Genomic DNA, 24248 nt, shown 5'->3' on the forward strand with positions numbered 1-24248 from the left:
TCTCGGCGCTCTCCAACTCGGACATTTTTCTCTCCAACTGTCTCTGTCATGACACAAATAATAGTTCTTGTGGTTGGCTCTACAAAGTAATTGGGGCAACAAATATGAATCTCTTTGTGAAGAAATATATTTGGGATATGGCATTATTCACTAAATAGCTTCCCTTTACACACCACAATCTAAGAGAATTGCGAAAAGAAAGAATAAAATATTAAAGGAGGAAATTATGAATTCCTTATTGATAAGTTTTGAATTACCCGTGGGGCGAAGCTATTCTTATAGCTAACTGAATACTCAATCGCATTCCTCATAGAAAAATGCAATCTATTCTATATGAAAAATGGAAAGGAAGGACGCCCCAACTTAAAATATTTTAAAGTGTGGGAGTGCTTAGCTAAAGTGCAAGTTCCTAAACCCAAAAGGGTAAAGATTGGACCGAAAACCATTGATTACGTTTTCATATGATATGCAACCAATAGTAATGTATCGTTTTCTGGTTCTAAATCAGAAAATTCTGACATTCATATTAATACGGTATTAGAATCGGATAATATTCTTATTTATCCATATAAAAATGAATGTGTCTTCTCGTGAAAAATCTAAGCGGCCTCGGGAAGAAGCAAAGAAAGTATGTTTAATGAGGAAAATCAAGACTTAGTAAACGTCAAAGGACAACTATTTCTTTTGGATCAGAGTTTCTGACATCTCTATTGGAAAATACCAAACTGTTAAAGAAGTTACGTCTTCCTTAAAAGCACAACTTCCAAAAACGCGATGGTCAATAGTAATATAGAATCCATATTAAAATAATTGTACTTGGGAGTTAGTTGATTTTCATCCCAGGAACAAACTGTTAGGTTCTAAAAGGGATTTTTAACAGGAAAATAAAAGATGACGAAACTATTGACAAGTATAAAACAAGACATGTTGTGAAAGTGTTAGATAACGAGAAGACCTTGTCTATTCTGACACATACTCGTTGGTTATGAGAATTACATCTATAAGGATGTTAGTAGCATTGGTTGCATTGTATGGTCTTGAAATCCATCAAATGAATGTGAGAACATCTTTCTTAAATAAAGATTTGGAGGAAGAAATTTATATGAAACAACCTAAAGGATTTGTGGTTCCTGAAAAAGAAAAGAAGATGTGCAGATTTGTTAAGTTCCTTTTTGGACTAAAACAAGCACCCAAATAACGGCATACCAAATTTGATCACACAATGGTATCAAATTGTTTTAAAGATTAGTGAATAATAGAAAAGGCACATGAAATGTTTGAAATGTGGGGACGTTTAGCTTATGCATGACAAAAGCGAATGTTAGACGCAATGTCTATATTATTTAAAAGAACTAGATGATACGATTATTCGAACCCCATGAATCTTTCATGGATATTGATATGGTAGTCGAAAAATTTATTACTTGTTAAGTATTAGTGATGACTAGTTGATGAAACTACCAATTCCAAGGTTGTTCACATGCCTTTCCAGAAAGATTGTGTTCTTTCTAAAACATTTATAGTGTTTTGTTCTTTTATGAAAGGGAAAATGCATATTATTAACCCCCTAAATGTTGAGGTGGCATAGAGAGTGTGTTCCACTCCCTTTGAGAGAGTGAGAAGCAAAAAAGCGGGAAAAAAAATTAAAAATGCAACGAGGAGTTTTAAAAATTAAAAATTAAAAATTACGCACCATTAAAAATGCGACGAGGAGTTTTGATATAAAGGAGGATATAGTTCAATAGGTTTTGGAGACAGGCGATAATTTAGGTAAAAAAACTGACCAAAAGGTGATAATCTAAGCGAGTTTTAAGGTATTTACTCTCATTTATTTCATTATTCTAATCAATTAATTCAACTGTAACTACATTTTGTTGCATCCAATGCGAGAATAAAGTGTGAAACAAAGAGAACTAGATTATTAGGAAAAAATAAATATTAAAAAGGAAAATGGAAAACGGCAAAGTTGACAACATGAGGAGTTTGTCAACAGCGCGAAGAGCTTTAACTTGAAATAATATCGATTTATTGCCTATTGGATTCCACTACTTGGGACTTTAGCCATTTTGTCCCGTTGTAATCTGTAGCGATTATAGTACATAACTTCTTCTTTGCCATTCCAGCTAGTATCTATTACCTCAGAATCTTTGTCAAATACTATAGCCTTTGTCAAATGCTAACTGTGACGCTCAGGCCAGCTCGTGCACACCTCGACTAATTCCAGAGGGTACCTACTACCTCCGACCAACACAAGTATCTAATAATTTTATCTACCAAAATTTAGACAGATGTGACCTAGTATTTTCGACTCCAATAGAATTTGAACGTGAGACCTCATAGTTCTCCAATCTCCACCCACTTTATTGACCACTAGGCTATACTCTTGGGTGCAAGCATCTCCATTCATCTTGATCCAACAACTCACTGCTTCAACTTCCAAGTGTGGCAAACTTTCTCAAAAGAAGCAATCAAATAAGGAATTCTTTTTTTACATACACTGAAATGTCATGTTACAAATACTACCCCTTCCTAAGCATGTCACTCTGATTGGTTTTTCATTTTTCCCAAGAATACATGAAATAACCTTCATAACATTTCTGTTCAACAAATTCCAAGAAATTGGAAGGGTCCATTATCTTACCTTTCCTTCAGAGACCTGTTGTTAGATTTTCTTAACTCCCAAGATGGTAAGCACCCTTTCAAGGGTGACTGCAGAAATAACGAAGATGTCGATAACTGCCTTTGCCTTGTTGAAATTGACGAAAGACAACTGAAAGCACTTCTCAGCCTTCTTTTCTCACTATCATATTCAGGGCCATTAGGGTCATGTTCCACCGCAGCAACTTTCAGAGCCTCGGGTAGCATGCAGTTGAATGTTGAACCTATATACACGAAAAAATAAAAGAATGAAGCTTATCATTTGCAATCATTAATAAGCTCGAAAAACATGAGAACCAAACCCTATATTTTCTTTTTGAATTTAATTTCGAGCTCCGGTGTAAAAACTTTTACACACTCAAACAGGTTCCTTTCCTCTTCTCAAAGTTATTAACTCATACTTACTGTAAGTAATTTCATGCAGTTAGTTTTTAAATGACAAACTATTTTCTTTTCTACAAGAACATTTTCAGGAGCATAGTCCCGAACTACATTCAGTGGATCACACCGATTACTGATTATCATGCATAAACATCTCAAGTAGTATTATCAAAAGGAGCTATTTTGCTTAAAACTTGGGGAAGTAAAAAGAACAATTTCCTCCAAATGCTATGTTCTGTGAGGGTAATATCTTATACATTTTGTGTATGACAGAGGCAAAGGAAATTGTTTCGCGCTTCCCTCTACCAAGCACTGTTTAGTATAACCAAACTGATGCCTAGGGGAATCCATATATTCATATTTACTGCAGTTGAGGACTTCAGTATACCAAGATGGGGAAAAGAGAATTAGATGAATTCTCATTATGAAAGCGCCGGAATTTATGAGTTTAGTTCTCCAAGACCAAGTCAACTGATAAATCCAGAGCCAAATGCTTGTAAGGTCCGTCATATTATTGCTAATTCAAGAGAGGTGGAATGACAGAAGGTTACCTAATTTTGCAAGTCTGTTCACCCATTTTGGAATCCTTTTCCCAGTCAGCTTGTAGCATAAATCGTTGCAAAAATGGTTGCAGTTCTTCACAATCAAGTGATACGTATCACCATTATAGCTAGCAGCTTGACGTTCAATAAATTCTCTAACTTGACAGGGATCCAACTTTGTAGCCCCAATGAATATCGACTTCCTGAACTTGAACCCTGGGCATTGCCGTGGTTCAACTTCAAAGACACCACTGCTTGGATAGTCATGAGCTCCAAATGCATATTCTACACCATGAACTGTAAAGTATAGGTCAGATTAACTGAACATACAAAAGTATGAGGGACCAAATACAACTAATTCAGGCAGCAGATCCACTCACAGTTCTCCTTTTTCCATGTAAAGTTTAACATACGGTTCATTAGTTCTCATTGAACTATTAAGATGCAATGGTCAACGGTTAACACTTCATTGGGATTCCCCTATCAAAAATTTTAAATATCCAACGTAATGCTTTCTCCGGGGGACTAAAACCAATATAGGAATCAAAAAAGAGATGCACAAAAGACCTTTCTACTATCTTCTGTGAATGAACGAATTTGGAAATACAGAAATGGGAGTGTAATATGATTCTTACACACTCCACAACTTTCCAATCCCCCAAATTCAAGACCATTGTCTCCCAATACAATATATATATATATTGATAAGTAATCAATACCAATACAATCTTGCCTCATGAAACAGAAGAAAGAAACTGACATGACCGTTAAGTTGTTAAGGAAGACAACATGCATTTAGACTTGTTAAGTTGTTTAACAACTTTCTGATGCATCCATGATTCAGTTCAGAGGAATCTCTCTTGCCAGAAAAAGTATAAAATCCTTTTGAAGTCCATCTCTCTAACCAATACAACTTTAGGAGAATTTTGACAATTATTGAGAGGCACCAGGATCCAAAATGACTCCCGAGTCGCCACATTTTAAGTTTAAAACCAAATAATGAAGAGCAAACTTGACTTATGTTCCAATGAATTGAGATTTGAGTTAGATTTCCAACTTTAAGCTAGACCACCAATACATGATAAATGCATTTATCTATTCTTGACTAAGTAAACCACATTTACAGGATGGATCCTACATGGATATATCCAAGAAATAAGTTCTGATTTCTGAATCTGAACACAAGACTTTAGCTAACATCTTAGCTAAATCACAAGTCAAGATAGACAAACTAATCCATCGGGTGATGAAATGTACTGCGGTACATGTGATCAAACAGAACCAGGAATAGCAATATATAAAGCAAAACCCCCCAAAAGAGCATGTATCTCCAATTGTAGGAGCAACATATCGAAAAACAAAAATGGATATTGCATGGGTGCATTGCCACATAAATAACAACAAATAACTCTAAAGAAAAGAGGGAAAATCTAATAAGGCTGATACCTTCTACACCAGAATGAAAGATACCAAGGCCAGCCCAATATACATAGCCATTCATAGGAGTCAAGTCATACACATTGAGATAAACAGGTGTGTCACCAGGACCGTATCGATCTGACTTCGCTTTGGGTAGCAAACAAAAATGTGCTGCTGATTTGGTCTTCAAATGGAGAGGCACAATCGATTTCCATCCTTTCTTTGGTTTTGAGGTCATTTTCCTTTCACTACCGAAATTAAGGTTCATTCAAGGCCCACTAGCATCTTGCTCTCTGCATGAACCGAGAAGCATAAGGCATCTTAAGGAGCTTTAAGAATTCAAAAGACTGAAAAAAGAAAGAAAAATCAGAAGAAATTAAGTAAGAAAGAAGAGAGAACGAGACGAGGAGAAAGCAAAACCACGGAAAGATCAATAATCATGGCTGTTTAATTTCACACAATATTTAAAAAGATTAGGTCAAACTTGCATCAGCTGAACAGAAATACACCAATAATTGTATGCTGAAAGTGAAAAACACTGCACTGGATAAGGTTAGGCATGTAATACTATTGATGCCATGCTTCACAACACGTGCTTTATCTCTGCAACAAATAGAGCATATCATTTGCTTCCTTATCCAAAGCACTAAACATCATTTATCACTAGAACAAGCTGAAACATTACTTTCGTCACCTCGGAAAACTCATACTGGTTGACCTTTGGATTATGTGCAGCTTCCTTCAGATTCACGAGTTAGTTATAGTTCTCATTCAACAACAGTCCATAATCGTTTTATTGTACTAAGTTATATCGCGTGCTTTAGCACTGATAGTCAGGAAACAAGATTTAAACAAAGTTTTGGCCTTACACTTACTGACATTCTGCTGCCCTTAAATTTCTTTCCCTCATTTAAATAACTTTGATTACAATGTAGTAGGACTTGGGAAAAAAAGGAGATTGGAAGAAACATAATCGTCAACAAAAACCAATGGAGCACATTTCGTTGACTAGCCCTATACCTGAATCTGGTTTATGAGAGATTTAATGATGAATTCTATAAGAAGGTAGGACAAAATTAGAGATGCTGTAGCTAAACTATCAACTGCATGTTCGATATCATTTTATTCTCATCCATCAAAAAATCAACTTTGATGACCATGAGATCAAATCAGCCACATATAAGCCTTGCCTCCCAGACAACGTTCTCTATCCAACTTCATACTAGATCATGAACCACATCACATGCAAGGTAGCACATAGCACTTATTGTTCAACTGCACCTTTGACTTGCTGAGAACAGTATCATGCAAATGGGAAACTCTATTTCCGTTTTGCAGAAAAGTGTAACAATGGCAGCGTATTTCATTTATCAAGTTAGCTGGTCTATAATAACCACACTTGACCCTTTGAGGATATGCAATGATCTACTTGTGCAGCTTCTCTGGTGAAATAGCGCCTACTTTTAACTTCTTAACCTTGAATTGTTGAATAATAGATTAAGTACTCAACAGAGAGAGGTAAGTGTCTGTAGTCAATGGCAAAGAAATTACCTAGAAAGAATATTAAGAACGAATCTTTCAGAAGGGAGAAAGAGTAAGACAGGGAGAAAAAGTATAGCAATAGGATACATGTCTCTTTCAACTTCAAAGAGAAGTCCACTATATGGATGAGTGGGGAACCACTAATGTGTACTATCATCTGTAGTGTGCATCCAATAATGGCTATTTCTTTAATCTACTTTTGGTTCAAAAGAAAAGTCAAAGTTAAATTTCAAGGGAGAAATGCCATATCTATTCATCAGCCAGTCTAATGGATAAATTTGCTCATATAGAAACGGATATGCACAATCTAATTGTCTTGCAGTTACAATCATGAAGAGATATGCATAAGAAACCACTTTTTCTTTGTTTACTATAACTGCTATCACTCGAAGCTATAAAATTTTCAGATGAACTATTACTAACTTGAAACATGAAGACAACTCAATTGGAAAAAGGAAACTAAGTTGGCTCGCCTTCAGCTTTAGTGATCAGGTTTGCGATGTTCCTAATTATCATTTCTAATAAATGTACATGCTTAGGATGAGCTTTTACTAGAAACCTTCACCTCACATCTTTTCTCAGATAGCGAACAAATCATTGTAACAAAATGACGAAACTTAGATGTATCAAGACAAACTGAACTGCCAAGAGAAGATGACAAATAGAATATGGGGAAGCGGCCGTTCGAAAAGGACTTCAAAAAGCTGAATTGACCAGAGTGTATTGAAGAGAAAATAGCATGTAACAACATCCTTACCTACTTATTTTAGGAAAAAAGAAAAAACATCAAGGTGTGGAGGGTTCAAAGTCCAAGTCAAAAGCAACGAAAGTAAACAGATTGAATCATTTGGCAATCATTATGCAATTGTCAACATCCACTAAAAATATAATTCTATTTTGCTCCAGATGTGGCAGGCAGAATTTTGTATAACTACTAATTCAACCTAACCAATTGATACCCCTCTTAGGGCAGGTAATCACCACATAAAAGCTAATTAAATTTCCTAAAACAAAAAATTCATTTTCCCAAAATTTTCATCCAAACCCCACCACCAAAAATTTCTCTTAGGACACACAAATTGCATATTTATGGAAACCAAATGAAAAAACGAAGAAAGGGAAAATGGAGCAATTAGGTAAAGAATAGTACAATCCGACTAGTAAAAATACCAATTCTACATCAGATCTTGCTGCTATATTGAAACATTTACAGTTAATAAGACTTTACAAGCACTTGTGGAACAAGCACAAACTTTAGCCAAGAATTAGGTGAAAAAGATCCAAACTTTAAAGAAGAACAAAAAAAAAAGAAGGTTAAAGCTTTTAAAGAAACATCAAGAAATGATGAGGAATAAGAAGAAGAAAGACTTACATATTGCCATTAGAAGAGTATTGCAAAGGCAGCAGCTTTTACAACAATTCTGTTGTAAAGACAGGAGAAAGACAGATCACACTGAAATGGGGCTAATTGTGTCCCAGAGTTATTACTTGTGTTGTGACAAAAACCCAGTAACTTACACTGCTAAAGGTATGAATACCAACCTACAACAAATGTTGTTGGAATTTGCTTACTACACTAAGAAATAGTAAAAAGTTACTTTAAGAAAAAGGAAAGGAAGAAGAAATTAGAGGAATTTGAAGAGACCCCAGATTTCAGAAGCTAAGCAGAAACTGACGGAAGCCAGGACACACGCGCACACTCTCTGTCTCTCCCTCCTAATCTCCCTCCCAATTTTCCCCCTTTCTTTTGGGCCTAAAATATAGGTGCTACGATACACCATAAACCAATTTGCTTTTAGTACGCCTATTAAGAAAATACTAAATTTTATATAAAAATACCTACTATGACTAAATTACCCCTAATTAAATATTTAATGTAAGGGATAAGAAAACTTTTTAGGAATATATACATAGGGATTATTTTATAAAAACAAATTGAATTCTTTCTTGATTACATAACTGGACACTTATGTTGAACCAAAATGAAAAAGCAAATTGGTCACTTATTGTGAACCGGACGGAGTAATGAGTTTGATGGAATATTTTTTGGGGGTTTCCCATCTAGTACCTGCTAGACTATTTTGCGTCTAAGCAAGTAGATACAGTCAGACTTCTATATAACAAGCAAGTTTTTCTGAAAATCGATTATTATATGATAGTATAATATATGTTCTTTATAACAGCATTTCACTATAGCAATTAACATTTATCAAAATAAACGAGTCTATTATAGAGATGTTTGATTGTATAAAAAAATTTCACTCGAACTCAAAATATATAATTAAGGGTGAGGGATTTTATCTATTCCATCATAATCTTTAGTGATGAAAAATAATATTATTGAAGATTTAATTTGGAGTATACACTAATAGTGAAAAGAAAATTATACTATTAGTATAGTTTAACCTATGATAATAAATTAGTTATCACTTTTAGGAGGTTATCATTATTATTTATTATAAAAAGTTATTACTTATAGTTTACCTTGTACGTGAAACGTTTGTGTAAATACTTTTTATCTTGTCAGACGGAATTTTTGCTCATTTTAAAAATTTATTTAGATCATTTTATGTGTGTTTAAAATCTTTTGGATATAAATAAAAGAAGAAGATTGCAAAGCATGAGAATAGTATTGTTGTTATATTTTGGAGCATTAAAAGGTTAACAATAGATCTTAGAAAATAAAGTTAAACGATAAATATCTAATTGTTGATGGAGAGTAGGAGCAAAGGTTGCTATTTATAAAAGAATCCCTTTTTAAGTAATTTTTTCTTGTTTTGATGAAAATTAATCTTTTGAGAAAATATTTCTTACAATTTAAGCCTTTAAGGTAATTGGTACTAAAAATATTTTTGGAAAGCTCATTCTTAATCATTAAACCCCTATGTACTAGTTTTGTTTGTAATTTTTTTTTTTTGGGCTGTTGGGTTTTACAGAATAAAGTTATCTGACAAAGAAAATTTACAATTGAGTAAAGGACAAGCTAAAGTTGAAGCCCGTGAAATGGCAAGAGGAAAGAAAAAGAAAAGTGTTATAAAATAAAGACTTTAAAGTAAAGAAACTAAAGACAAGTAGAGAGAGATTTATTATTCAACTTCAAATTTATGTACATAATGAAATAAAATCTCCTCTATTTATAGAAGAAAGGAAGCTGTTATGTAGGCTACCATCGCAAGTTGTTGTGTACTGCTTGTAAGTTGCTACTGCAAGCTGCTTGTAAGTTGCTACTGCAAGCTGTTGTGTAAGTTACTTGTAAGCTGCTGTATAAGCTGCTACTGCAAGCTGCCGTGTAAGCTTCTTGTAAGTTGCTTGTAAGATGTTACTGTACCAGATATAGATAATCTTCTGTCGGGGTAATATTTATCCATAACGGAGTACCGAAATGATAAGCTTCTTTAGGAAGCTTATTTACAACGGAGTACTAAATGAACATCCATAATATAATATATATTTATAACACTCCCCCTTGGATGTTCATTAAAAGATAATGTGCCTCATTAAAACCTTACTAGAAAAAAATCCCGTGGAAAAAATCCTAGTGAAGGAAAAAGAGTACACATATTTTGTAATACGCATTGCTAGGTGCCTCATTAAAAACCTATAAGGAAAACCCTGTGGGAAAAAATCTTTGTAAGGAAAAAGAGTGAATCGCATAATTTACTCCCCCTGATGAAAACCTTGTTTCAAATATTTGAGTCTCCGCATTCCAATCTTGTATTCCATCTTCTCAAAAGTTTAATTCGTAGAGAATATTATCCACCACTATTTCAGATCAATTTAAACTAATCTCATCAAATCAAGAAGTTGCTATAAGTTATTTCATTGAGTTGCTTGCAACCTGCCTGCATCAGCTATTTGTAGAAAACTTCAATGAAGTATTAAATGGATAATCTTCTTCAGGAAGATTATCTACAGCCGAGTAATAAATGAATATTCACAATAATATTTTCAAAACACTCCCCTTTGGATGTTCATTATTATGTGCCTCGTTAAAACTTTACTAGGAAAAACCCCGTGGGGAAAAAAATCCTAGTCAAGGAAAAAGAGTACACTAATAATATACATTGCAAGATGCCTCATTAAAAACCTTACTAGGAAAAACCTAGTGGGAAAAAAATTCGAGCAAGGGAAAAAGAGTACAGTGCAGAGACTTGGGTATATCAAGATCAAGGAGTTCATCATCCTTTTCTGGAGGTAAGAACGGATCCTTAATCCGTGTAGGAGAAGAATTATATCTTGCTAGTAAATTAACAGAAAATGCTATGTCAGGCCTTGTAGCATTAGCAAGATACATTAGTGCACCAATTGCACTGAGATAGGATACTTTGGGACCAAGGAGTTCCTCATCCTCTTCTGGTGGTCGGAACAAATCCTTATCCACTTCAAATGATCGAACAACCATTGGTGTATTCAATGAGCGCGCTTTGTCCATGTAAACGCGTTTTAAGACCCTTTCTGTATAGGCAGATTGATGGATAAAGATCATGTCCGCTAAATGTACAATTTGCAGACCAAGATAAAGTTTTATCTTTTCAAGATCTTTTATCTCAAATTCTTTCTTAAGATATCTAATTGCCTTTTGGAGCTCTTTTGGAGTTCCAATAAGATTTATGTCATCAACATAAACAGCAAGTATATCAAATTCTGAATACATGAAAAAATAACATCATATATGTAACTTTCTTTCAGCAAATATTCAATGACGCGATAATACCACATACGCCCAGATTGCTTTAAACTGTACGAAGATCTTTATAATTTGATCGAGTAATTTTTCTGAGACTTTGAATTATATGCTTCAAGCATTTTAAATCCTTCAGGGATCTTCATATATACTTAATCAAATGAGTCATATACGTTATGCCTTGCATTTAAATGGCATGACATCTCCAGGTGCCTGGACTACAGGTCCGACCCTCACAATCTTTTACAATATTATACACTATATTGTATCAAATATATCGTCGACGATCATTTTGTATCGGTTCCTAAGCGACATAACTTATTGAGATCTCATCACTTTATTTATTTTCAGGTACCTGAACTTCTTCTGGTGTTTCATGAAATGTTATATCGTGGGCTTTTCTAGAGCTCATTTCCTCCTCATTATGATCATTAGCTCCTATCATTTTTCAAGGATTGTTACCTTTGGAACTGATTGGTCTACCACGCTTCATGCGTACAGTAAACTATATCCTTCAGGGACTTTAATTTTAATAGGAGCATTTGCAGCTGAAATATGATATTTAATTTTGGATCAGCAAATGCTTCTGGCATTTTAGTTGAATTATCTTCTAAGTGAGGATCATATTAATGATAATTCGATTCATATAGCATATTTTTCAGCTATTTATTCCATCCCCAAAATGTTAGAAAAACTAACATATATCCCCAATCTTCTTTTGGAAACATATCTTTGTGCATTATGGTAGAGAATTAATCATATACCACACATCAAAAGATAGTAAAAATATTTGATTTCTGATCCTAAACCAATTATGAGGGGAGGACTTATCATATATTGTTGGTCTGATGCATACAAGTGATGCTATATGTAATTTAGAAAATCTTAGACCAACACATGTAGCTTTGTTCTCATAAGCAATGGTTTAGTCATTAATAGGAGGTATTCAATGCTAAACCAACTTGGATATAAACCAACATTATCAAGATGAACTGTCCTAATTTCATAATCTGAAAGTTATGCTCTTAGTTGAGAAAAGCAATTTCAAATGCCAAACTGCAAGTTGACAATGAACACACATGTAACCATCTTATATATGCATCTATAAGTGGTTCACATGATAGGTGAATGGGCCCATATTCACCTGTATATATTCCAGAATTCAGGGGTCTTAGTCCTAACTTTAGCCGGTATAACCAATTTATTATGAGAACAAGCAGCACAAGAGAATTATTGAAGAATCTTCTAGTTCTTCAGTATATGCTTATCAGAATTCTCAAATAGCTCATTTAAAAATAGCAAATGAAAACTTCAAGTTTATCATGACATGTGCTATCTCTTAATAAACTTCTAGTTTATTGCATTAGTAAACTTCTGGTTTACTATGATACATGATGTAGTACAAATTGAAGATATACATATTATTTTACCCCCTATGATTGTTGAAACGTGAATATTTTCAATCTTCCAATCATTTGTAGTCCCAATATGATAGCCAGTTGTATTAGTAAACTTCGGGTTTACTACAACATATGTTTTGACCACAATCATATAATATGAATGACAAACTTGCATATAAGCTCTTCGGGAGCCTTCAATTTATTTTCCACAATCAAATATTTATCAGACACTACTAGTGTCATGTATCTTCTAGACAAACAATTAGCTCTTTAGGAGTTGTTGATATATTTTGTACTATCAAATATTGCTCAGACACTTCTGGTATCATGAGAGAAAATCATAATAAAATGAACATTATAAAGACAATTCTAAATTTATAAATGTAAGAAATTAAGAATTTCAGTAATTTTACCACCAACTTTGTGACAAATGTCTCATTCAGGGAGAAACACCATTAACATCTGAATATTTTATATCAAATCGGCAACCACATAGTCATTACATCCTTCGGGGAAAGATACATGGGTTGTTATTTCCTTCAGGGAACTCGATAACTAACCATAACATATTAATATGGTTGTAGTAGAAAGCATTCTACAAGAATACTTTTGCCTTGGAATGGAATTTATAAAATTTTCCAAGATATTTTACGTATAACGGGTACGTGCGACAATGATCTTTATGCCACAAAAGCAAGATTTATATCCTTTGTTATTCTACCTCTTCAGGAGGTGAGTTGTGGTATTTCTTCATTCACTCCAGAGAATGAAAAAGTGCTTCAAAAATAACTTTGAATAGCTTATTATTTTGCTTAAGCACAGAAAGACACATTTTCATAATATTTTTCTGTTTCAGGAGAAAATTTCAATTGTGTTATTTTTTCAGGAGCAAATTTAAAATAGGAAAAATTGAGTATATATTCTTTCAATCATATTACCTCTTCTGGAGGTGAATTGTAATACATTTACATCAAAAGCACGTTCATATTTACGAGCTTTATTAATATTGTCACATTCACTTCAGGAATGAATTAATATTTATCAAAAGTTCTCATAATTCAGGGAATGGAACATAATTAATTGAGCGAGCATTAATCACACCAAATTGTGTGACAGCTTAGAACCTCTTTTAAGATATTGCTACTTCAGAAGCAAATCGAGGCATGCAAGTAATATAGAGAAATATTTTCTCTAGCTTATCTTCAATTGTAACCATAGAAAGCCTAAATTATTACTTCTGGTGGCCATAGACATATACCACTTCTGGTGTTTAACAAAAATTTAGTTACAATGAGATATACGAAACATAACCACTTCTGGTGGTTGTATATTTCTTGCAAACTCTGCTGGAGTATAAGTGGATCTAACAATGTTATCCACTTTATAATCCTTTATTATGATAACTAGGATGAAGGAAATAAATACCAAAATAGGTACTGTATACGTAGCATATAACCAAACAAGCAATGATAAAGATATTAAACCAAATATAAGCAAAAAGCTCAAATTACTTCACACAAATTTGGCCACTCCAGACGTAAGTGATATCCACATCTCTACTGCAAAGAAGAAAAGCTCACCACCTCAAGGATATAATCTGCCTTATGATGCTTGGAATGAACAAGATCTACCACGGATGTAAGAGTTTCGCCATACATCGGAGATGAACACTGAAATAGAAATTAAATTTGAAGTAAGTGCTCAAAATGACAGAGTCTCGTGATAATAACGTGTTATGATATAAAGACTTTAAAGTAAAGAAATCAAAGACAAGTAGAGAGAAAGAGAGATTTATTATTCAACTTCAAATTCATGTACATAATGAACTAAAATCTCCTCTATTTATAAGGAAGTTGTTGTGTAAGCTGCTACTGCAAGCTGTTGTGTAAGCTGCTACTGCAAGCTGCTATGTAAGCTTCTTGTAAGTTGCTTGTAAGCTGTTATTATACCAGATATTGATAATCTTCTGCCGGGGGTAAAGAGCTTCGCCATACATCGGAGATGAACACTGAAATAGGAATTAAATTTGAGGTAAGTGCTCAAAATGACAGAGTCTCGTGATGATAACGTGTTATAAAATAAAGACTTTAAAGTAAAGAAATCAAAGACAAAGAGAGAGAGAGAGAGAGAGAGAGAGAGATTTATTATTCAACTTCAAATTCATGTACATAATGAACTAAAATCTCCTCTATTTATAGAAGAAAGGAAACTGCTGTGTAGGCTGCTACTGCAAGCTGTTGTGTAAGCTGCTACTGCAAGCTGCCTGTAAGTTGCCTGTAAGCTGCTGTGTAAGCTGCTACTGCAAGCTGCTACTGCAAGTTGTTGTGTAAGCTTCTTGTAAGTTGCTTGTAAGCTGCTACTGTACCAGATATAGATAATTTTCTGCTAGGGGTAATATTTATCCATAACGGAGTACCGAAATAATAAGCTTTACAACGGAGTACTAAATGAACATCCATAATATAATATATATTTATAACAAAAAGTAGGTATCTTTGGAATTATTTGAAAATATAAGAAGAAACTAAAAATATTTTGATCATTTTTCCATAGTACATGAATTTAATAGAGTAAATTTTACGTTTCTTTAAAGAAGCTAATTCAATGCACATTTGACAAAATTAACGTTTAAATACGTTAGGTTCTACTTAGACTACTAATATTTGCTTTAACCAAAAAAAAAAAAAACTACTAATATTTGTTCAAACTTGAAATGCATCTATACTTTCTTTTTAACTGTTATACTTTTGTTTAAAAAATGCTACTCTTCAAATCTAGTATTGAAGATTTCTTATGAAATGTCAAGATATATAGAAGAAACTATTTGCTTTGAAACTTACCCAAAATGCCCAAAGAAAAAAACCAATAAAAAGAAAAAGATGGCTGATTGTTTTTTTGGGGCGAAAATTTTCATCATAGCCTATCTATAGTATTAGTAAATATTTTCCCCACTAAATAATAAAGAACATAAAAAGTTACTGTAATATATATCCCTTCTAAGTTCAGTCACCGTCGCGATAATAAGACATTGGAAAAAGAACGGGGAGATGTCGACAAAATTAGCGTTAAACAGTTTAACCTTGCTATTTTTGTGATTGGACCACAAAAACTAAAAATTTTTTTAAAACAATAACAACAATAATCATTGCTACAATAACAAAATATACTCGCAATATATTGGGCTTGAGCTTGAGGGTGGAGCTCTGACCAGCTAAGGATAGTTAGTTGATCATTTTTGAGAAATTTTCATAAAACACTACCTTTTATAGTAATTAGCCATTTATAAATATCATTTGCTATATTACAGATTATAGATACCTTTTTTGTGATTATAAGATGTATTTGATGTATTTAAGCTATTGTATTCATAAATACAGTAGCAAAAATAAGCGTGAATCAGGAAAGTCCAACTAATCAGTTGTTGTATCCGAGTGTATTCGACTGTATTCATGGAGTGAAACGTGGGATTACAATTGGACATATTATTGTATTCGACTGTATTCACGGCATGAAATAGGGGATTACACTGTTTTTAAAATGGAAAGTGAATCAATTAACATAATAGACTCCTAATATAACTCAACAAACTCAATTATAACACACAAATTTTGTATTTTCAGTTATAAAAAAGATTCTCAACCGAAAAATACACCAAAAACATAGCAAACTTTAGAGAAATTATATAATACATCTGAATACATAAATTATATTAATTAAAAAAAATATATGAATACATTCATGGCATATAGCGAGACAGTGAATACAATGAAATACATAGAATACAACGGGATACACTGAAATACAATGAAAAAAAGACAGTAAATTCAATGAAATACAACGAAATACATTTAATTACAATGAAAAAAAGACAATGAATACAATGAAATACATGAAAATACAGCATGATATGTTGCAAATACATTGAAATATATTAATAGAAAAACAAGTTGCTCAGCCCCAAAATCCGTCGTCTTTGTTCAAGAACAAACCCTAATTTCCGACGAATCCGCCGTCGAGCAAAAACCCTGAATCTCACTGTTCTCACGCATCTTATACATTGCTTTTGACACATCAGTACCATCGTAGCTTTTGTACTACTCCTCGCAACTCCAAGTTACGAAGCCATGATCAAACTCACCGATCCAAGTTCAAATTTTCATCTGTATTTATCCAAGAATACCCAAGTACGAAGCCATGATCAAAATCTTGGATCAAACTCTCTTTATATGTATTTATCCAAGAATAACCAATCCAAGTTCAGGTTTTCTCACTTTCCAGTAGCTACCTGCATACCCATTTTAAAGAACCAAAAAAAAATCCAAGATTTTCACATTAGGGTAACGAACCAGAAATTGGCTTTTTCAGCCACGTCGAGTCGAACCAGAAAAGAAATCTCTGCTATAACCACTAGGGCAACGAACAGAGGCAACAATCGTGGTTTTGTGGGAGAAGAGAGTAAAGTGTATGCAAAAAGAGAGAGAATGTGGTTTGTGAAATTTAACGTGATTATGTGAGAGAAAATCTGAAAAAGGAGAGAGAAAAAATATTAATTAGCGTATATGGTGCCTTAAGTGTAGGATATAACTATAATTAGATATTTTGCTATAAAGTGTAAAAGGTAGCTATATAATATAATTTTTTTAAATGGTATTTATTTAAAATAAATAGGGTACTAAGCTTTTTTATAGGGTGTAAAATTTCCATCATTTTTGCCAGAAATTTATAATAAGTAAATATATATATATATATGAAACTCAGCAAGATCACTACTAGAAATCCGCTAAATACCGACCAAAAAAATCGACCAACATTGGTCGGTTATATCTAATTACCGACGAAAACCCTTTCAAATATGCTTGGTCGCTATTTTGATGGTCGTTTTAACATACCGGCCAAAGTTGGTCGGTATGTTAAAACGACCATCTGAAGAATTTAAAATATTTACCGACCAACTTTGGTCGGAAACATATTTTAATAATTTAATTTTACCGACCAAAGTTGGTCGGTGTATTTAAATTATATTTTTTATTAATTATTAAATTTAAAAAATTACCGACCAAAGTTGGTCGGTAAATGAAAATATATATATTTTTTTAAAAAAATTAAAATTTAACAATACCGACCAAAGTTGGTCGGTAATGTTGAATTCTGGGAATTCCTTGTTCATTAACCGACCAACTTTGGTTGGTAATTGTAATTTTTTTAATGATTACCGACCAATTTTGGTTGGTAATCTGCAGAAAAATATTTTTTTATTAGAAATCGACTAACTTTGGTCGGTTTTCTAGGTTTTAGTTTTGGCATAAAATGTCTGTTTTGGCAGTTATACCACCTGCCAGCATACCAATACACCTAATAGCAACATAAAACAATAACAACAACAATACAACAACAATCAATAAATACATTAAAACTAACAAATTAAAGTTCAATTGAACATAAAAATCCAAAACCAAGTTAAAACTTATTACAACTAGTTCAAAACGGGTTCTATTTGTATAGTTGAAAGTATATAAAAGTCAAGGAGCGTTTTGTACAACATCATCATCACCGTCTGAAGAACTTTCATCTACAAGACGGTATAGAGAAGGGTCTTGTGGAGGACGGGAAGAACGATTACGGGGAGGATGGGAGGAACGATCACGGGGAGGACGGGAGGAACGATCACGTGCAGGTCGAGCCTCTGGCGATGACTCACGAGACCGGGGCAACGGAAAAGCTCCAGTAGATAGGAGAGTTCTGATCTGAGCTTGCATGCCAAGGAATTGAGCATCTCTAACCCTTTTGTCTTTCCTTGGCCGCTTCTAGCTCGAATGAGCTTTGTCATAGTCTCCCGCATAGCGGAAAGGCTCTCCCATTAAGTTACTCGCCTTGCAAGGAAGTCCCTATTCCTTGCATTCCATACTTACAGCGATGGAACTTTTTAGTAGGAAGCCCGTATACCTTTCCCCATTTTGGACCGCCAGCAGACTCCAACCATATTCTTTCAGCATCCTCATCCGAAGGTTGGGTTGGCTCGCCCGATTCACCAGCTGGCTGAGTGCGGATGGATTATGAATTCCTCCATGTTAGTTTGGTAGTGACCCTATACGAAAAATTAAATTCAATTAGTAATTCAAAATTTATATAAAAGTAAATTAAAATACTTAAAGAAAAGTGAAAGCTTGCATATACAGTCGAGACTCGGTCCTCAACTCACCTTTCTTGATTCGTCTATTTCTTCTTCTTTACAATATGCGTCTCCTTGAATAGCTCATCATGGTTCATTGGACGCCCCAACTTCTTTTCCTGAAAACAAATTAATTTAGTTAATAAACAGAATAGATACTTTGAAAATTAAAATAATTTAAGCAATTACGTACCAATCTTCTTTTCATTGTCCCTAGGCTGATCGCACCTCCAGTGTGCAAGGAGCCTCCCTTCTCGGATGCACGAGATTTCTTTCTTTTTTCGCTCTTCTGTAAGAACTTTATGGTAAGCCATTGTCTTTGCAAATCATCCCATAAATTTTGAAGTAACTAGTCAGGCTTCTTGTTCTTCTTTCTAGCATCGGAGAAAGCATCCGAAAATCGCTTGCGAGCGTTATGATAAAATTTGCAGCCACTTCCGCGCTATAGCGGTGTGTTCCCATAAACACTTGCTCTGTATTTCAAAAATTAATTATTATATGGAAATATCATAAATATAAATTATTAAACTACTTAAAAGAACATTTATACCTTAAATTAATTGAAAGTTTGCTTCTTCAGCGAGAATGGGAAATCAGTCCAATTCTCATAAGGGCCATCATAAAGCTTTCTAGTGGCTTTGGTGAATATCCTCGTAGTCTTATTACTCGGGATGAACGTTCAATTTAACAATAAAAATACATTAATATCTTAGTGTTGCGACCCTAAACCCGGACCCGGTCGTGATGGCGCCGCTCGTGAAGACGAAGCCAGCCGACACTTCCCACTCCAATTTTTAACAATTAAACCATAAAAAATAAGTCTAAAGCATAATAAATAGAATCTCAAAGTAGCCGATAATAGCATAATTTGCGGAATACAACCCCACATAGCCCGATACCGGGGTGTCACTAGTCATTAGCATCTAAAAATCCGGAATAAGACAAGAAAGTCTACAAAGTTCAATACAAATCCAAAACAAAGAGAAGTAATACAAGGGAAGAAGCTCTGGGCTGCGAACACCGGCAACTACCTAGAGAATCTTCAGATCCGCCTGAGCTGGAAAGATCAACACTCGGGAGCGGACCAGATGCGCCTGAATCTGCACACAGGGTATAGAGAGTAAAGTGAGTACTCCAACTTAGTGAGTAATAATCATAAATAAACGACTGAGAGCATGAAATCACATAAGGCACATTATAGGCTATAATGAAGCAGTAAAACAGGTAAGAGCAGTGATTCAGTAAAGATATGTAAAATTATATAAGTTCAGTTTAAACTTCAAGAAAGGCTTATTCAACAATTAAACTGGTAAATGACAGACAAATAAGATAGATAAGCACATAAAGGATTACCCCTCGGGCTACAATGTCAACAATACCAGCGCCCGGGTTATCTCTCACATCATAATGGGTACCCGTGCTCACTGGGGTGTGTAGACTCCTGGAGGGGCCCCTTTCGGCCCAAACGCAATATCAAGACATCTTGTGGCATCATCACTAAACCCTCGGCCTCATATCAACAAGCCACCTCGTGGCGTACATATCTCAGGCCCTCGGCCTCATAATCATAATCAGTATTTCCTCACAACATAGGCCTCGATCTTACTCAGTCAAAATCTCATAGCCACTCGAGCAATAGTAAAACATAGTGCTCAACCCAAAATATCATGTAAACTGTCATTTAAGTGTTAAAGTAGAGTAAACATGGTTGAGTTATGAAAAACATTTGGATATAGCATGACTGAGTTAAGTATAAAGTCAAAATAGTGAGGAAATATCAATAAAAATCTCTTAAGGGTTCAAATAGTTGGCACGAAGCCCAAATATGGCATTCAGCCCAAAACATGATGATAGCAAATAGTTTTCAGTCAAATACGTGGTAAAACAGTCATTTTGGACGGACTAAGTTATAATCTCCAATAGTGCACAACCTCACGCTCGTCATCTAGCGTGTGCGTCACCTCAATATAGCACAACGATATGCAAATCTGGGGTTTTATACCCTCATGACATCATTTACAATCATTATCACCTCAATCCGGTCCAAACTCTAGCCCGCGACGCCTTTGCCCCTCGAATCGGCCTCCACTCGCATCGAATCTATCCAAAATCAGAATCACAACGACAAAATATGCTAAGGGAACGAAGCCCAAGCGAAAATAATTAATATACAACACAAATCCCGAAATTACCAAAACCCGACCCCCAGGCCCACGCCTCAAAATTCGATAAAATTCACATCAATGGGTTCCTTATCTCCCACGAGTTCATACATATCCAAAGCACCAAAATCCAACCACAATAGGTCCCTCAAATCCTCAAGTCTAGTTCTCCAATACCAAGCCCTAGTTTCCCCAATTTTAACCCTTAATTTCCATTAATTATGGCTATAATCCGTGAAATAATACAATGGGAACGAGTTTTAGGTCCAAAATCCTTACCTCAATGAAGTTCCCTTGAAATCTCTCTTCAAAATCGTCCAAAAAGCTCCAAAGCCGACTTAAAAATGGTGAAATAGCTCAAAAATCGCGAAGGACACAATTTATACCTTCTGGCCCAGGCATTTTCGAATCTGCGGCCATATACCCGCTTCTGCGGTACCGCATTTATGGCCAAAGAACCACTTCTGCGGTTTTCACTTATTCTGCCTCGATTCGCATTTGCATGCACCAACCGCACTTGTGCCATCGCAGGTGCGGTCCACTAACCGCTTCTGCGGTTTCCTGCCTCCCTAGCTCAATTCTGCTTCTGCGGCTCCCTTATATGCATCTACGAGATTGCACCTGCGGTCCCCAATCCGCAGGTGCGGAAATACAAGAAGCAACAAAAATCTGCAGCTCACTAAAATTCCAAACTTCTCCGTCAACCATCCGAAATCACCACGAGGCCCCCGGGACCTCAACCAAAAGCACCAACATATTCCAAAACCTTATTCAAACTTATACCAATCTTCAAAACACCTCAAACAACATCAATTCAACCAAAACACATCGGATTCAAGCCTCAGTTTCCAAAATCTTCCGAATTACGCTTTTGATCAAAAACCCAACCAAACCACATCTGAACGACCTGAAATTTTGCAAACACATCCCAAATGATACCATGGAACTACTGCAACTCTCGGAATTCCATTACGACCCCTATATCAAAATCTTACCTACCAACCGGAAATCGCCAAAATATCAACTTCGCCAATGCAAGCCTAAATCTACTCTGAACCTCCAAAACTCATTCCGATCACGCTTCTAAGTCCCAAATCACCTCCCGAAGCTAACTGAACCATCAGAACTCACATCCGAGCCCTCTAACATATAAGTCAACATCCGATTGACTTTTCCAACTTAAGCTTCCTCAAAAGAGACTAAGTGTCTCAAACCTTACCAAATCCTTTCCGAACCCGATCCAACCAACCCGATCACCAATAGAACCGATAGACAAAGCAATAAGAAGCAGAAATAGGGAAAATGGAGCGGTAACTCATGAGACGACTGGCCGGGTCGTCACATCCTCCCCAACTTAGACAAACGTTTGTCCTCGAATGGGTCAAGAAACATACCTGAAGCCTCAAACAGGTGAGGATATCTGCTCCACATCTCCCGCTCAGTCTCCCAGGTAGCCTCCTCTACGGGCCGACCTCTCCACTGCACTTTCACTGAAGTTATATGCTTCGACCTCAACTTTCGAACCAGACGACCCAAAATAGCTACTGGCTCCACATCATAGGTCAAATCATCATCCAACTGAACTGTGCTGAAATCCAGAACCTGAGACGAATCCCCAATATACTTCCGGAGCATAAAAACATGAAATACCGGGTGCACACTCGACAAGCTAGGTGATAAAGCAAGCTCATAAGCCACCTCCCCAATCCTCCAAAGCTCCTCAAAAGGCCTAATGAACCGAGGACTCAATTTACCTTTCTTCCCAACCTCATAACACCCTTCATGGACGAAACCTTCAACAGAACCTTCTCACCAACCATGTAGGACACATCCCGAACCTTCCTGTCAATATAACTCTTTTGCCTCGACTGTGCTGTATGAAGCCTCTCCTGAATCACCTTCACCTTTTCTAAAACATCTTGCACCAAGTCTATCCCCAATAGCCTAGCCTCACCCGGTTCGAACCAACCAGCTGGAGATCTACACCGCCTCCCAAAGCCTCATATGGAGCCATCTGAGTACTCGACTGGTAGCTGTTGTTATAAGCAAACTCTACAAGCGGTAAAAACTGATTCTATGACCCTCAGAAATCAATGATACAAGCACGCAACATGTCCTCCAATATCTAAATAGTGCGCTTGGACTACCCGTCTGTCTGAGGGTAAAAAGTTGTGCTCAACTCAACCTGAGTACCCAACTCTCACTGCACATACCTCCAAAATTGCGAAGTAAACTGAGCGCCCCTATCTGAAATGATGGAAACTGGGATACCATGCAAACGAACAATCTCTCGGATATAGATCTCTGCCAACCGCTTTGAAGAATAGGTAGTACACACAGGAATAAAGTGCGCGGACTTGGTCAGCCGATCCACAATCACCCAAATAGCATCGAACTTCTTCAAAGTCCCTGGAAGTCCAACTACAAAGTCCATAGTGATCCGTTCCCATTTCAACTCTAGAATATCCATCCGCTGAAGCAAGCCACCCGGTCTCTGATGCTCATATTTCACCTGCTGACAATTGAGACACCGAGCTACAAATCCCACAATGTCTTTCTTCATTCTTCTCCACCAATAATAGTGCCTCAAATCCTGATACATCTTTGCGGCACCCGGATGAATGAAATATCGTGAGCTATGAGCCTCTTCCAGAATCAACTCCCGAAGCCTATCCACATTGGGCATACATATCCGGCCCTGCATCCTCAACACCCCATCATCACCAATGGTCACATCTCTGGCATCATCATGCTGAACTTTGTCCTTCAGGACAAGTAAATGCGGATCATCATACTGGCGTTCTCTGATGCGATCATATAAGGAAGACCAAGAAACCACACAAGCCAATACCTGACTGGCTCCGAAATATCTAACCTCACGAACCGATTGGCCAAGGCTTGAACATAAACTGCAAGAGGTCTCTCCCCAACTAGAATGCGAAACTCCCCATACTCACTACCTTTCCGCTCAAGGCATCGACCACCATAATGGCCTTTCCCGGATGGTACAATATAGTGATATCATAATCCTTAAGCAACTCCAACCATCTTCGCTATCTCAAATTAAGATCCTTGTGCTTGAACAAGTGCTGGAGGCTACGATGATCAGTAAACACCTCACAAGACACACCATACAAGTAATGCCTCCAAATCTTCAATGTGTGAACTATGGTAGCCAACTCCAAATCATGAACGGGGTAGCTCTTCTCATGGGGCTTCAACTGACGAGAAGCATAAGCAATAACTCTACCCCCCTACATCAATACACAACCAATACCAACTCTCGAAGCA

The 24248-nt window shown here is 35.8% G+C and overlaps 1 protein-coding gene across 4 annotated transcripts; it reads right to left on the reverse strand.

Moving 5' to 3' along the window:
* Window positions 1-2003: 2003 nt before the first annotated feature.
* On the reverse strand, window positions 2004-8291 carry LOC104219264 (deSI-like protein At4g17486). 4 transcript variants are annotated; one of them, XM_009769916.2, is made up of 4 exons: window positions 7915-8291; window positions 5028-5293; window positions 3591-3878; window positions 2004-2882 (listed from the first exon to the last, which is right to left on the reverse strand). In XM_009769916.2, the coding sequence occupies exons 2-4, from the start codon at window positions 5266-5268 to the stop codon at window positions 2638-2640; spliced, it is 774 nt and encodes a 257-aa protein (XP_009768218.1). In that variant the 5' UTR covers window positions 5269-5293; window positions 7915-8291; the 3' UTR covers window positions 2004-2637. The 4 variants fall into 4 exon arrangements, with proteins under 4 accessions (XP_009768218.1, XP_070016518.1, XP_070016519.1 ...); XM_070160417.1 differs by having other exon boundaries at window positions 5028-5347; window positions 7915-8272; XM_070160418.1 differs by lacking the exon at window positions 7915-8291 and adding an exon at window positions 6282-6920.
* Window positions 8292-24248: the final 15957 nt, after the last annotated feature.

Source organism: Nicotiana sylvestris, chromosome 10 (assembly GCF_000393655.2).
Source record: "Nicotiana sylvestris chromosome 10, ASM39365v2, whole genome shotgun sequence".
NCBI classification, from domain to species: Eukaryota; Viridiplantae; Streptophyta; class Magnoliopsida; order Solanales; family Solanaceae; genus Nicotiana; species Nicotiana sylvestris.